General features: G+C 39.2%; 2 protein-coding genes across 2 annotated transcripts; both read right to left on the reverse strand.

Annotated features, from left to right (window-relative positions):
- Positions 1–1,233: 1,233 nt before the first annotated feature.
- Positions 1,234–5,926, reverse strand: LOC129828680 (serglycin-like). The gene is made up of 3 exons (XM_055889811.1): positions 5,693–5,926; positions 3,814–3,952; positions 1,234–2,091 (listed from the first exon to the last, which is right to left on the reverse strand). Exons 1-3 carry the CDS (start codon positions 5,763–5,765, stop codon positions 1,878–1,880), a joined length of 426 nt encoding a protein of 141 aa, XP_055745786.1. The 5' UTR covers positions 5,766–5,926; the 3' UTR covers positions 1,234–1,877.
- A 4,766-nt stretch (positions 5,927–10,692) lies between these two features.
- Positions 10,693–14,114, reverse strand: LOC129828679 (KIF-binding protein-like). The gene is made up of 7 exons (XM_055889810.1): positions 13,548–14,114; positions 13,200–13,298; positions 12,903–12,982; positions 12,632–12,815; positions 12,264–12,357; positions 12,031–12,143; positions 10,693–11,934 (listed from the first exon to the last, which is right to left on the reverse strand). The coding sequence occupies exons 1-7, from the start codon at positions 13,995–13,997 to the stop codon at positions 11,050–11,052; spliced, it is 1,905 nt and encodes a 634-aa protein (XP_055745785.1). The 5' UTR covers positions 13,998–14,114; the 3' UTR covers positions 10,693–11,049.
- Between the last annotated feature and the right edge of the window lie 1,333 nt (positions 14,115–15,447).

Below are 15,447 nucleotides of genomic sequence, written 5' to 3' on the forward strand. Positions count from 1 at the left end.
GAGTGCCTTTCTTTATATGTGTGCTGAAAGTCAGTAGTTAACTTGTTCTCTAAAAAAATAGCATTGTATTTGGTCGAACACAATTCTCTCCATCAGTTTACTAAGAACAGGCAGCAAACTGATTGGGCGGCTGTTAGAGCCAGCAAAGGGTGCTTTACTATTTTTAGGCAGTGAAATAACTTTAGCTTCCTTCCATACCTGTGGACACATACACTCCTTTAGTCTTTGGTTAAAGACATGGCGATCATTGTCTCCATGTGCAGTTGCAAACCTTAGTCTGGCTTTTTTTATGGCGGTTTTGGAGCAGTGGCTTCTTCCTTGCTGAGCGGCATTTCAGGTTATGCCGATATAGGACTCGTTTTACTGTGGATATAGATACTTTTGTACCTGTTTCCCATGATGTCAAGGAAAGAGGCACTGGGTTTGAAGGTAGGCCTTGAAATACATCCACAGATACACCTCCAATTGACTCAAATTATGTCAATTAGCCTATCAGAAGCTTCTAAAGCCATGACATAATTTTCAGGAATTTTCCAAGCTGTTTAAAGGCAGTCAACTTAGTGTATGTAAACTCCTGACCCACTGGAATTGTGATACAGTGAATTATGTGAAATAATCTGTCTGTAAACAATTGTTGGAAAAATTACTTGTGTCATGCACAAAGTAGATGTCCTAACCGACTTGCCAAAACTATAGTTTGTTAACAAGAAATGTGTGGAGTGGTTGAAAAACGAGTTTTAATGACTCCAACTTAAATGTATGTAAACTTCTGACTTCAACTGTATGTGTACATTTATTTTGCAATGATCCCACACGCAACATGGGCAGTGTGGTCAGCATGTAACTGGTCCTGTAACATGGGCAGTGTGGTCAGCATGTAACTGGTCCTGTAACATGGGCAGTGTGGTCAGCATGTAACTGGTCCTGTAACATGGGCAGTGTGGTCAGCATGTGACTGGTCCTGCGCGGCCTGTGATCATCATAGAGGGGATCAGAAGGCACATCCATGTTCCAGAGAGTCTTAGCTTTCAGGAATGGGCTTATAATAGCTTATAGCTAAAACAGTTCAAACGTACTATTTTGCTATCAACATTGAAACAAGGTCAAATAACAGGAAGTTCTGCATAATTTCAACCACCCAATATACAGGTAACTGCCAAAATAATGGAAACACCAACATAAAGTGTCTTAATAGGGCCATCAGGATAGAAATGATTCACCATAGGTTCAAGGTCATCACTCAAACAATGGCTGTATATTTATTGGAGTTTACCTCGCCCTCTAAGGGGTTAAATCTTCCCAAAAAATATGAGTGCGGAATGATATAATATCAAATTGTGACAATTGTGGAAATCCTGAATAAAGTATTATGTTTGACAATATTTGAAGAGGGAAAGACTATCATATAGTATCTTATACATTTCATTGCAAAAGAAAACAGTAAAAGCACAATATCCCCCATAAAACCACACGTTTTAAAACATGAAAAATATAATTTGCTGAGCTCAAAAATAAAGGCTACAGGTTAAATCTAATTAATTACATTCTTGCCAGATATTCAAAATAAAAACACCCAAAAAAGAAATCTCTTGGGTTCCCATGGGAAATAACTAAACTGTGTAAATGATGCTATAAATCCACTTACATTGCCCACACTTCAGTTACCTAAATGCAATCTTACACAGCCAAGCATCAATACCTGGGTCAAATAGCATGGTACTACTACTTTCACAAGATGCAGATAGCATTGACCAGAAAATACAATAATTCAAATGGAAATTCCATTTTAAGGTGCTCATGGAATCATGAGAGGTTACAAAATGCATTTTACACAACTGGATTGACATCACAATTTCAATATTTAGCATTCTGGCAGGCTACAGGATCAGGTGATCCTCTTTCAATTCCTGAGCAGGAGGCAGAGCCTGATCCATGGTCATTTTCGGTGGGAAGACAAAGCCAGGGTAGTCAATCCCATCCACATCTGTGCTGCCCAACTGGTCGCCAGAGCCCTGCTCAGTGAAAAGGATTCCTGTGGCAGAACCCTCGTCTGACTGCTCCTTCGGCTCTGAGCCAGCCAATTCCGGCACTCTGGAAGAAAAACAGACGCACAGTATCGTTAGCCATTACAGTCTACATCCTCTGAGCTCTTCCTGTGATTTTTCACTACAGAGCAGGCCTGGGAGTCTCTACACACCCATCCTCCCTGCTTTGTTTGTCTGAGAGCCTTGGATCGTATTAAGTTGAAGTCACAAAGCGTTTAACAAGAAAGGCTGAGTGTATGATAACTCTATAACCTTTCTTGCCAGAGAATATATTGTTGAAACAGTGTCCAATCTTTTATTTTATCAACTTAAAGCAGCATTATGTAACTTTTTGGGTGACCTGACCAAATTTACATAGAAATGTGTGTTATAGAGCTGTCATTCTCATTGAAAGCAAGTCTAAGAAGCAGTAGATATGTTTTATGTGCATTTTTTCTATGCTTCCCACTCTTAAGTTTCATTTTTGTGTTTTTTACTTTCGGTTTTGTACACCAGCTGAAAATACAATATTTTTGGTTATGGAAAATATATTTCACAGTGGTTTAGAGTATACAATGATTCTCTACACTATACCTGCTTGTTTTGTCACATAAACTGAAATGAGGCGAACTATTACAATTTTAGCAACCAGGAAATGGCAAAGAGATTTCTACATAGTGCACATTAAAGTGAATGCGAAAATAACCACATGTAGATGAATAATTTGTAAAACTTTACAAAGATGCTCTGATACCTGTGAGGAAACACTTATTACTCCAGTCACTATATTGGATTCATATGTTGTTACATAGTAATTATTTAGGAAATGCTTTGTAATTGCATAAAATACAATGTTGTTACTAACATAATAACAGCACTACTACACAGGTTTTATTAAAATACTGAAGCTTCTGTTTGCATGGTACTTTTAACAAGTGTAATACACAAAATCCATAATTAAACAGTGTATTCCTGACTTTTTGCCATTGTATTTTATTGTCGTATAAGGCAGGTTTTAAGATTTCTTCATGGTAACAGGGAATTTATAACAATAATAATTTTTTCTGCAAACAACAGTATAAGGAAGAGGGTTTTGTGAGATCCAACCCTTTTGGCTCTTAGTGTTTTTCTAACTGATACAATGTCTTGCTGAGGATTTTGACCACTAGAGGGGAAGTGGTGTCTTAGACCATGTGATAGCAAATGTTTAGCTTCCTCAATAGTGAAAACGTTGAACAAAGCGTTTAACAGAGCTGAGTGCATATTGTTATCTTCTGTCTGTCGTAATATAATGAGTGCAGAAATCACACATATATAATCAGATAATTTAAAATAGGTCGTAGTTTTAACACTGATCTTTCAGCAGGATAATCTAGTACCAAAGAGTAGGCCCACAGTGTGTAGTTTATACGAATAACAAGTCATCAAAGTGCTCTCTTTCTGTATGCTACCATCGCTCTCGGAATAAGACCGAATATCGGAGGCCATTCAAGTCACAGTATGTACCTACCAGGCTGATTCTGTAATTAGTAACATTTCCTACAGGAAATTGTGAAGAGATTTTTTTGAAAAGATTTTGGAAATGTTATTGCTTAAGTCGGGGTTTGTGACACAATTTGTCAATGTCCGTTATTGCAATCCTTTATGGAGACATCGCTCATCAAAAGCAATGGCGCAAAGAAGTTAAAGTTTGAACAATTCTGTCACAGTCTGTTCAATTCTGAAATTCATTAGCCCATAGAGCCTTGGTCTCCTGACAAATTGATCTGTGATGATGACATATACTTACATATCCTTTACGGCAATTGAAGGGAGTCTGTCAGGAGGCCCGGGCAAGTCCATCCAGGGACCCCTCTGTGTCTCACAGTTGGTATTCTTGGCGTCTGGACTGCACTTGACCCACATATATCTGCCTTTTGCTGGAGTCCCTGTGTTTCATAAAGGAATGACAATATATAAACATAATTCATTTGTGACAAAGGATCATTTGTCAACAATATTCCTATTGAATATGATATATGAAATATATGCTTTAAAACATTGGAATTTGATTAGGATCCCTGTTAGCTGTTGCGAAAGCAGCATCTACTCTTCCTGGGGTCCACACAAAACATTAAACATGATATAATACAGAACATTAATACATTCTGGAATGGCGCCCGAGACAGCGTTTTCCACCACCATTAACAAAACATCAAATTATGGAATTTCTCATAAAAGAATGGTGTCAAATCCCACCAATAGAGTTCCAGACAATTGTAGAATCTATGCCAAGATGCATTGAATCTGTTATGGCTCGTGGTGGTCCAATGCCCTATTAACACACTTTATATTGATGTTTCCTTTATGTTGGCAGTTATCTGTTTCTGGATGCTGATTTATAATTCCCGGGAATAATCAATTGGCCTGAAAAGACTTCAAAGGGCCTTGGAATGGTTTAGGAACAAGTCAAGGTAGCCCCCATCCCTAACACGGAACCCAAACCGGCTGTGCGCGTGCGCCATCGTGCATAAATGTATTTTGTCCCCCCACACCAAACGCGATCATGACACGCAGGTTAAAATATCAAAACAAACTCTGAAGAGCGATCTGTGTCAGAAATAGAACTGATTTCTATTTTAGCCCTTGGCAACACAGATGCTCGTTGGTGCGCGCAAGCAGTGTGGGTGCAATAATTGAATAACATAGATTTTGCGACGCAAGCGGTGTAGTCAGCCTGTAAGAGGAGTTTGGGAGTTTTGATATGAACAAGTGTGCTTGCCACCATTCTTCCTGCCCAACAAAAATTATGTAACAGTATAAAACAACTTGTTTTGGGGGTATATTTTGACAACTTTCCAAAACATGTACTCTAAACTATCCTCGGTCTGTATGTACCAAGCGTAGGGGTCTCAGAGTAGGGGTGTTGATTTGGGATCAGTTTTGCCTTTAAGATTATAATGGACAGAGAGGACCTGAGCAGCACTCCAACTGTGAGACACTTTCCCATTTCTTGCTAGTAAACGTGTTCTTGCAATCTATGAGTACATTTTCCCTTTAGAAAAAACTAACAAACTAAATAGGTAGCCTACAGCTTTAGTTTTTGTTGGGCAGAATGGATATAGGCCTACTTATTTAGATTTTTTTACAGAAAACAAAGAAATACCTTATTCACACAAACTCACAGTGGCTACACTGCATTTACACATTTAGCCTATATTATTATTATTATAAGGCATTAAAATGTCTTCACAGTATGATGACGGCCTACAATAGACTATGTCAATACTATGATCAAATTACACTTTCACTTATGCAACCATCCATTTTATAAATGGCAGCTTAAAGTTATGAGTAACATGTGAATTGTTCTAACTTGTGGGGCCTCAACCTTTTTCTTACTCGTACTCTATTCTGGTAGTAAAACGTGTCCTCCTGTCAGAAAATACAGACCAATTCAAACAAAATAGTCAGTAACCTATATGCTATTTTGTCAAGCGTGCCAGAAGACGTCAACTTGAAAGCAGACGCGCGGATAAATTTATCAATACGAATTACTCAACTTTAATGTTATTGTTAAAAATCCTTAACTATCCCTAATTACTTTTGTCAATAGTTAAATATTCTAGTATCCTATATGTGGCTAATGCAAAAAGGTGATATAGCCTACTATTTATTTTAAAACTTACCATGTCCGTTATCTGCGAGAAAGAAGATGACAGCCAGTGTCAGACAGATCTTCGAATTCAGTAGTCCCTTCATTATTTTCGATGCTGTAATGAGGAGACGACAATATATGCTTTTAAGAATAACCTTTGTGTGTGAATATTCTGAAAGTACACCTAATCGCACTGTTGAATACCCCTAAACCCTGCCCATTTATGCGTCATTGTTTCCTGAAACCAGAATTTTTAGCAAGAAGTTTAACATCCGCAATGGAAAGTTCTTGTCTTCCATATCTGGCATGCCTACGTTCAGCGCATTTAGCTTGTAACAACAAAAAAAAGATAAACACAGTAGCTTAATCTGGAAATTCCACGGATATACAAATTGGTAGTCACACTGTAAAACTGCAATAGACCATCATATATTGATAGAAAATGACACAGCCTAATTTGAATCAAGCGTTGGCCCAATAAATAGCCTAAATCCAATAGATGAAGTCCTAGATGAACAAATAAGATCTAAAACGTAAAACACTTAGTCTCTCTGTGTTTGGAGACACGGTATGCTATAACATCTCTCCAAAGGCTTATCATTGTCCCCCCCATTCATTTGATGAAGGGAATTTTCAGCAAATGAATGAGCAGTATTTCACATTTGATTACCTTTGGCTAATTTCTCAAGAATTTTGAAGATATTATGAAAATTCTTTGTATTGGTAAAGTGACTGTATGCATACTATATATCTAACATATCTACTGCAGCCCTCATCCTCCACATACAACACCCGTTCTGACAGTCACATTCTGTTAAAGGTCCCCATAGCACACACATCCCTGGGTCGCTCCTCTTTTCAGTTCACTGCAGCTAGCGACTGGAAAGAGCTGCAACAAACATTCAAACTGGACAGTTTTATCTCAATCTCTTCATTCAAAGACTCAATCATGGACACTTTTACTGACAGTTGTGGCTGCTTTGTGTGATGTATTGTGTATTGTGCTGTTGTCTGTGCCCAATAATGTTTGTACCATGTTTTGTGCTGTTACCATGTTGTGTTGCTACCATGCTGTGTTGTCATGTGTTGCTGCCTTGCAATGTTGTCTTAGGTCTTTCTTTATGTAGTGTTGTGTTGTCTCTCTTGTTGTGTGTGTTTTGTCCTATATTTATGCTGTAATTATTAATTTTTTAAATCCCAGGCCCCTGTCCCCGCAGGAGGCCTTTTGGTAGGCCGTCATTGTAAATAAGAATGTGTTGACTGAATTGCCTAGTTAAATAAAGGTTAAAAAAAAATTGGTAACAGGCGAAATGTTGAGGTGGGGTTACTGTGACTGTCTTGGATGTGGTTGGTATCGACCAAACAAATTACTGCTAGAAAACACCACACAACTTGGAAGAAAAGTGCATTTCAAACCATACTCAAAATACACAAGAGTGAGAATATTAGAATTATATGGATCTGACAAGCAATGTAAGCACTTAATAGAAATTATATGTACATTAATGAAAGAGTTTTGCTCAATGTCAGCTGAGCTTTTCAACTTAAAATACTGTGTTGGCTTAAAATACATGTCTTATTAACACATTTCCCAGTGTGCCTTCGGCAAGTTGTATTATACTATATTGTAGTTAATTTACTTGTCAGAGACCTGCAGTGTCTCCACTTGCATTGTCTAATAGCTACCTTTTCAGCGGTGCGACTGGGTAACACGCTTCAGGAGAGCGGTCATGTGTGTTTGGGAGGCAGAGGTTGTGGGTTTGAATCTTGATATTAGGAAGCAACATGGTGTCCTTCATGCTTAAAATATGGATGTTTATTAATAATAGGCCCTTTAGCAGACACTTTTATCCAAAGCAACTTACAATCATGCATGCATTCTTTCTGCACAGGTGGTCCTGGTAATTGAACCCACTATCCTGGTGTTGCAAGTGCCATGCTCTACCAACTGAGCTACAGAGGACCAACACTTCTCCAAAAGTGTTGAGTAAACTCAAAAAGTCTGTGGAACTAGTTACTTAAAGATCCTGAGTTGGGCAACAGATTTTTTTTACAGTGTACTCTAGATTCTGATGATTGATCTCTGTCTTGTTAATTGGTCTCTTTAAAAGCTTGTTTTGAAAAGGTGACGTGCATGTGTATGAATGTTTCTTTTCAGCCAATGCGTAGTCGTAGATGTGAGATGGAACAGGAAGTGGGTTTATTGGGTGCTTTTATCTTTTCTCAGGAAATGACACTTCAGTTTTTTCACTGGCTTCATACTTTTGAAGCCAGCCATGTTATTCTTGAGATCAACACTTCTAACATGTTTAAGCCTTCATACTTTTGAAGCCAGCCAGCAATAGAGGTGCCTGGCCTGGGGAACATACATAGCCTATGCAGTTTGTCTTAAGGGGGAAATGTGTTGATCTCAAGAATAACATGGCTTCAAAAGTATGAAGGCTTAAACATGTTAGAAGTTTTTAGTTCAAAGTGTAAGTGATCAATTCATACAAGAAAAACTTGAGTTTATTCACAATTTACTAACCTTGTCCTGATCCTGTTGCTGTCATAACCCCATTGCAGCAAGTCACCTGTTTGTATTAGGTCGCCTGTTGGAGCAACTGTCAGTCATACTTATGGGTCTAAACATATGGCTCTGCCAAACTGTCCTTTTCATAAAAGATTGCGCTGGAGACCCATCCTGATGTGCTGAGGAATCTCCTCTTTTTGCTTTTAGGCTTCATTACAGTCTACCCTTCAGCCATGTATCCCATGAAAACAAATTATACTGAAAAACTATTGGACTAACTTTACTGATACCACTATACATGTTATGACTGATAGTGAAGTGTCTGTTTTTGTTACTTGTACTCATGCTGTTGTTTTAGCTCATTGAGACAGTTTCCCAGACACAGATTAAGCTTAGTCCTGGACTAAAAAGCAAACTCAATGGACAATATCCATCGAAAATAATTTTTGGTCTAGGACTAGGCTCAATCTGTGTCCACTGAAAACCACTCCATGTTGAGCACTCATGCAAGCAAACAGAAGATTTTCTAGAGAAGGATAGAAAGTTGAGACGTGAATGAGGTCATCTAGATTCTTTGCTGACTGTCTCTTTCTCAAATATCATTCAGAGTAAAATGCCCTAGCTGAGCAAAAACTGAAGTGTTTGATGACCTAGTAAATGAAATGCCTTAAATCATGCATTGTTCTAGGGCAGGGACAAATTATTTTTCAACTGAATTATTGTTTATTTTATTTTTGTGGACACTGTTTTTGTTGAGTAAATTATATAAAATGTGCATTTTTAACAAAAAGAACGATTCTCCACCTTACCAAGGAAACATGTTTTTGCTTTAATAAAAATAAGTATTAGCTACTATTTTGAATGTTTTTAAAATAACAAGCATGCTCATCAGCTGTCTTGTCTGTCATCTCTCTTTAGCACAAATGGAGAAAAGATCATTCCTCTTCATTGGGCTTATAAAGAGAGCGACTACACTGCCATTGTCAGGTTGAGGTTTCATCCTAAAGCCAAGTCACACCAAGTGGAGCTAGATGTCTCCCACAGCCTCGTTGGCATCTTGCTCAGGAGAATTCACATGGTAACAACACCAAAGCCCCAGCCGGATGGTTTTGCATTCAAAGTATATTTACAGAGCTGAAGTGGCAATAAATCTTGACACAGAGACACATGTATGCCTCTTAAAATGTAAACTATATAGGTCTGTAATTAAATCCTCCCAGCTCCTAAAATGTACAATTATGTACATCTAAGTCACAGAGCTATTATATATTTTCCCATGTTTGTATGAATGTTACAATGTTCCTATGTTCCTATGTTTGTATGAATGTTACAATGTTCCTATGTTTGTATGAATGTTACAATAAAATGTTTATTTTATAAAAAACAAGTATTCATGGACATGATCATCAAACATTTGGGAACCTTTCAAAGGGGAACTAAGATGAATTTAAGTTTCTGCTGTATCCTTAGTAGCACTGAGCAATGATTGAGATACAAAACACTGTTTATCAATAGATAGACGCTGCTTAACAAAATTCTTCTTGGTAACATGTCTGTGAGGAACTAATCATTTGGTAATAGATTAAGATTATCAGATGTTTTTATATTCAGCTATGAACACATTTATACATTCATACTTGAGTGAAGGTTTGATTATCTAAAAAACAATATATTAGTTTATAAATGAGGATGGGCGTGTGTATGCTTTTTCTTATCAGAGGAAAAGATTAAGTGATTCATACTAAGTATGGCCACATCTGCTAATACAGATAGCGGAAGGGTAATTTCCAATTACAGGCACAATCTGATATTTCATCAGCCTGGCCCTGCTACTTTGTTTGGTAAGCTAAGAGATGGGGTTGAGGAAATGTAACAACATTCAAAATTCATATACAGAGCTATAGACACAAAGACTGACAGTTCATGACATCAACATAATACCTTTTATATATACAATTTTTTTTCAAAAAACTAAAATTGTTACAAAAACCTAAGCAATAGAGGAAGTGTCTTAGATTTGGGTTTATGATAGGGTAAGACATCTATGCTTGTACTAGCCTGAGAGCAATGGGTATATTTACATTTGAAATTAGTATAGTACTGACAATGAAGTAAAGTTAAAGTGAAGTAGCTAGATAAATAACTTCCGCTGTAACCTCTGCCCTGTACCCTCTGCCTTTGGATATTAATAATAAAAGCATTGCATGAATCCATCATCATATTTGAAGGTCTGATAAAATTGCTTTTGATAAAAGAATTTCATGCAATTCTGTCAGAAGCCATTTGATGAGTAACAGCGCCCTCTTCAGTTTCTTTATAAGCCCTACTCTGACTCCGACGTGGCCCACACCGCTGTCTACTCTGACGCAGCAACATATCTGCTTGTATCTATGTACTAGAGTTCCGATTAGTGTTAAAAACATAATTGACACTTGCTGGACAAGAACACATAGATCGTCATAATCAACTTAATTGTTCAAATTTACTTACACAATTATAATTTGAGAGACAAGTGAAAGTGATTTGCACTTTGTTTATTTTTGGTTGTCAATTGGAAATAAACCGAAAAACATCCCTTTAAAACAAATATCACATCAGTTAATTCATGTTTCCATTACATTGTTTTTAGCTACATATCTACATTCCATACAACATAAGTTATTTTCAATCAGCTAGAACAAATAAATTAGGCAATGAACGTGTTATCATGCATATAACTAATTGTTTTAAGATATTAAAGGTGTGGTTAATTGGTCCAAGAGTAACAATTTACACAGTGACATCAGGAAATGCAGATGGGGGTTAAGGAGAATTACATATGCAATATATGATAGGGGTGTTTAAGCAAGCTTTGTCATGTAGCGTTTAGGACACACTTAGAGTCCGTTAGAGGAGTCCAGATTTGCCTGGAGTCGGTTGATCTTGAGGGGCAGAAGGCTGACCATCTCTTCGCTCAGCTCCAGCTCTGTCTCAATGGCGCTTTTAGCCTCTGGGTTGTCCTTGCAGTACTGGACCACAAAGTTGTAGCACTCCAGGGAGCGGTTCAGGTTCTCCAGCTGAACGGTTTTGCTGGACGAGATCAGCCTGCTGTGGAGACGAGCCACCCGGAACTTAGCCACCAGTGCCGGCCTCAGCACCTCGTCCTCCAGTTTCTCCGGCCATTTGCCCTCTGGCGAGCGGACGGAGTCAAGGAACATCTGGTAGAACCTGGTGGAGGAGGAGCAGAGGTGGTTAAACTTCTTGACCGTGTGCGCATCCAAGTCGTCCTGCTTGTTGGCCACGGCCAGCTTGAGATCCATCATCTCGTAGTAGGTCTCAGCCAGCTCAAACTGCAGCTGGCGGCAGACGAGCAGGTAGTACTGGGCGTTCAGGTCTTTGCAGATGGGCTCCATCATGTCCACACGCCGCTTGTGCATCTTGCAGCGACGCTCCATGTCCTCCTCAAAGAAAGCCAGGGCCTTGAAGAGAGCGCTGTGGTCCTGCAGGATCTCGATGTGGTCTGTGACGTGGCCGTCCATCTCAAAGTACTCCTTGGCTTGATTTACGTAGGTCTGGCCAACCAGGAAGATGGCGCGGGCTTCCTCAAAGTCCACAGGGAAGACACAACTCACTTTCTCCTCCAGACCACAGATGGAGTCAAAGGTGTCAGTGGAACCAAACAGAACAGCACTCTTCCTTCCCCTCTCCTTCTCCTCCTCCTCCTGTAGCCGTGTTGCTCTCAGCTCTGCTTGACGATCCATATCTAGCTCTCCAATGTTGTCCTGCTCAAACCGGTAGACATAAGAATAAGATACTGTCTCACAATTATAGGCTAATCATCTACAGAATTACATTTTATCTGAAGATATCTAAATTACCTCGAGAAGTTTCTTGGCATCTTGCAACAAATTAAGACAGTATTTTATCCAACACCTGGCTATTTCAGCTCTCTTCTGTCTAAGTTGGTCTCGCTTCTCAGCTTCAGCTTCACCTAGAGAAAAAGGTTTGAGATGTGTATTAATGAGTATTGAATGAAAGGCAACTTTACAAACATTTCAGAAAGAACATATACTATCAAGGTTGAGTATATGAATTCAGAGTGAGAACTTACTCTCCTGGGCAGCAGCTTCTGAGGGGACCTCCCCGGCCAGGTCTGCTATGACACTGGCAGCAGATAGACAGTGCCTGCCCTCCATGTAGAGGTTCTGGGAGGAAGAACAAAATATATGTGAGATGAATCCATAGTTGATGTTCTGTATTATGTCATGTTTCATGTGGACCCCCTGGAAGAGTAGCTGCTGCTTTCGCACCATTATTATTATTATTATTATGGGATTCATAATAATACAAATAGAAATGGGGATCTTATTAAAAATACCAAATATAATTTTAAAGAAATCAAGTCATGTACTGACTGTAAATACATGACAAGTCATTCATCTTGATGAAGACAACACATTTGTACAGTTTATCATTTACCTTGGTGATGTAATATTGTGATAACGTGGCTGCGTTGATGGCCCATTCCAGAGGAATGAATTGGTTGAATTTCAGCTGTCTCTGCAGAGTGCTGTGGCAGTAGCCCCCAGCTTTCTCATACTGCTCCAAGTTCTTGTACACTTGTGCAAGATAGTACAGTGTGTGGGTATAAGCCATTTCAAATCTGTTTGAAGAGAGGGAAAAGTTAAAAAAGAGCAATGTCATTTATTTATGAAATTGTTGAAAGACTCCACAACAGTGATGTCCCTACCTCTTGGTCCTCTCCTGTTGGGGTAATGCTTCTTCCTCTGCCACAAAGAACTCGGTGAGGTCCATTGGGGGTTGCCCATCCTATGGTGTGAATAAAACAAAACAATAGATTATTCCTTCAGCCTTTTCAAGGTCACAATTATTAAACATAGAATTAAGTCTGACAGGACAATAATCCAGAATGCACTGCGGCTGGCCTTCCTGATGAAAGATGATGATGCTGCTGTTTTCTCTTCTCCCAAAATGAACCTAGCTAAGTAGGTAAATTATGCATCTAGACAGTGTCGTTACTAGCTACCTCTTTCATGTACCGAATATACATTGCTTCTGCAGTTTCCAAAAATCCTTGGGCTTTCTCAATTTCATCCCTGCCAGCCCACAGAATGCCCAGTTGATTCTGTAAAAAAAAGACACACAAACAGCAAAGTCAGTTCACAGAATTTTACTAGCTACTTAAACCATTATCTTTAGCTAAAGTTAGACAATGTGTGTGCATATTTAATTATACAAATATTATGCAATGGACTGCTAGTTGCGGACTAAATTAAAGATTGCTAGGTGCTCTATTACTGCATTGTTGAGGGAGCTGCACGTTTTATACCGGCTGTAAACTGTGTACGTGAAGAATACAATTTAATTTGATTACCCTGACTTGGATGAACAAAGACACGTTCTCTGGTGATATGCTGCACTTCTCCAGCAATGTCATGCAATTCATTAAATGTTCCTCTCCAGCAGACAGCTCTTCTGTTTCCACGTGGTTTACACCAAGATAATACTCCACCGCCCCGAGTTTAGCTGCTCTTGATCCGGCTGGGGAATCTCCACAGTGGCCTCTCCCAAAGCCCTCCTCCATTCCTCCGTCAACGGGCTGCTCTGTCGGGCGCTGGTCGGCTTCATCATTGACGCTCTCGTTTTCACCGACATCGAAATTCTTCAAGGAGCAGTAAATCTCTCTCAAAAGCTCCCTTGCCTTATACTTCGATCGAAAAGGGTCATTTTCTGGGTCTTTTCTTGATTCTACTTCAGATAGTTCTTGAGCATTATTAAATTTGTCGCAAACTGCCCTCCACTCATGACTGTATGTGGAAGCCATGTTTGTTAGTTCAGTATGACTCAACCGGGGACCCGTAGTTGTGTGCTCAGGGTGTCCATTAGGATATACCGTTGCTAAACGTTTTGCAACAGAAAACAAAAACGAGCGTTTAGTGTTGGACAAGTTCAGGTAGTCCCTCCCTCCCTGTTTCAGTTCGTCTGGTGCCTAATGAATAGAACCCAGGACACGGTACGTATAAAGAAAGCTAGGGTCATAAAAAAATAATGAGATTCGCAAAGGAATCTCAAAAGCTGTTTTTAATTGACAATTTAACTAGGACTAATTTAGCTAGGACTAATCTCTCAAAGATTATAGCAAATTGAATTAAATACAGCGGTTTACACCAAGATAATAAATACAGCAGGACAGCTTTTTTTCTAAAATGATCCCACTCAACTATTTATACAACTGACTAAATTCTGCAATCACCACACTGTTTCGGTTTAGAACATGCCTGTTTTGTCCAACTACACTGAACAAAAATATGAACGCAACATGTAAAGTGTTGGTCCCATGTTTCATGAGCTGAAATAAAAGGTCCCAGAAATGTTCCATATGCACAAAAAGCTTATTTCTGACAAATGTTGTGCACAAAATAGTTTACATCCCTGTTATTGAGCATTTCTCCATTGCCAAGATAATCCATCCACCTGACAGGTGTGGCATATCAAGAAGATGCTTAAACAGCACGATCATTAAACAGGTGCACCTTGTGCTGGCGAAAAAAATTGCAGTTTTGTTACACAACACAATGCCATCAGATGTCTCAAATTTTGAGGGAGAGTGCAATGCTGACTGCAGGAATGTTCACCAGAGCTGTTGCCAGAAAATTGAATGTCCATAAGCCACCTCCAATGTCGTTTTAGAGAATCTGGCAGTACGTCCAACCGGCCTCACAACTGCAAACCACGTGTATGGCATCGTGTGAGCGAGCGGTTTGCTGATGTCAATGTTGTGAACAGAATGCCCCATGGTGGTGGTGGAGTTATGGTATGGGCAGGCATAAGCAACGGACAATGAACACAATTACATTTAATCGATGGCAATTTGAATTCACAGAGATACCGTGACGAGATCCTGAGGCCCATTATTGTGCCATTCACCCGCCACCATCACCTCTTGTTTCAGCATGATAATGCACGGCCCCATGCATGTTTGGGATGCTTTGGATTGACGTGTAACACAGTATGTTCCAATATCCAGCAACTTTGCACAGCTATTGAAGAGGAGTGGGACAACATTCCACAGGCCACAATCAACAAACAGCCTTATTAACTCAATGCGAAGGAGATGTGTCGCGTGGCACGGTTGATCTGTAATTCCTCTATATGGGACTATCCAAATAAAGTGTGACTCAATATCATAGCACACTATCCATTCATATTTATCACGCAACATTCATGGGAGATATTTCCTGAAATTATATCTCAAAATGTTTTTTTTTATCTTC

The sequence above is a fragment of the Salvelinus fontinalis genome, chromosome 30 (assembly GCF_029448725.1).
Source record: "Salvelinus fontinalis isolate EN_2023a chromosome 30, ASM2944872v1, whole genome shotgun sequence".
Lineage (NCBI taxonomy): Eukaryota > Metazoa > Chordata > Actinopteri > Salmoniformes > Salmonidae > Salvelinus > Salvelinus fontinalis.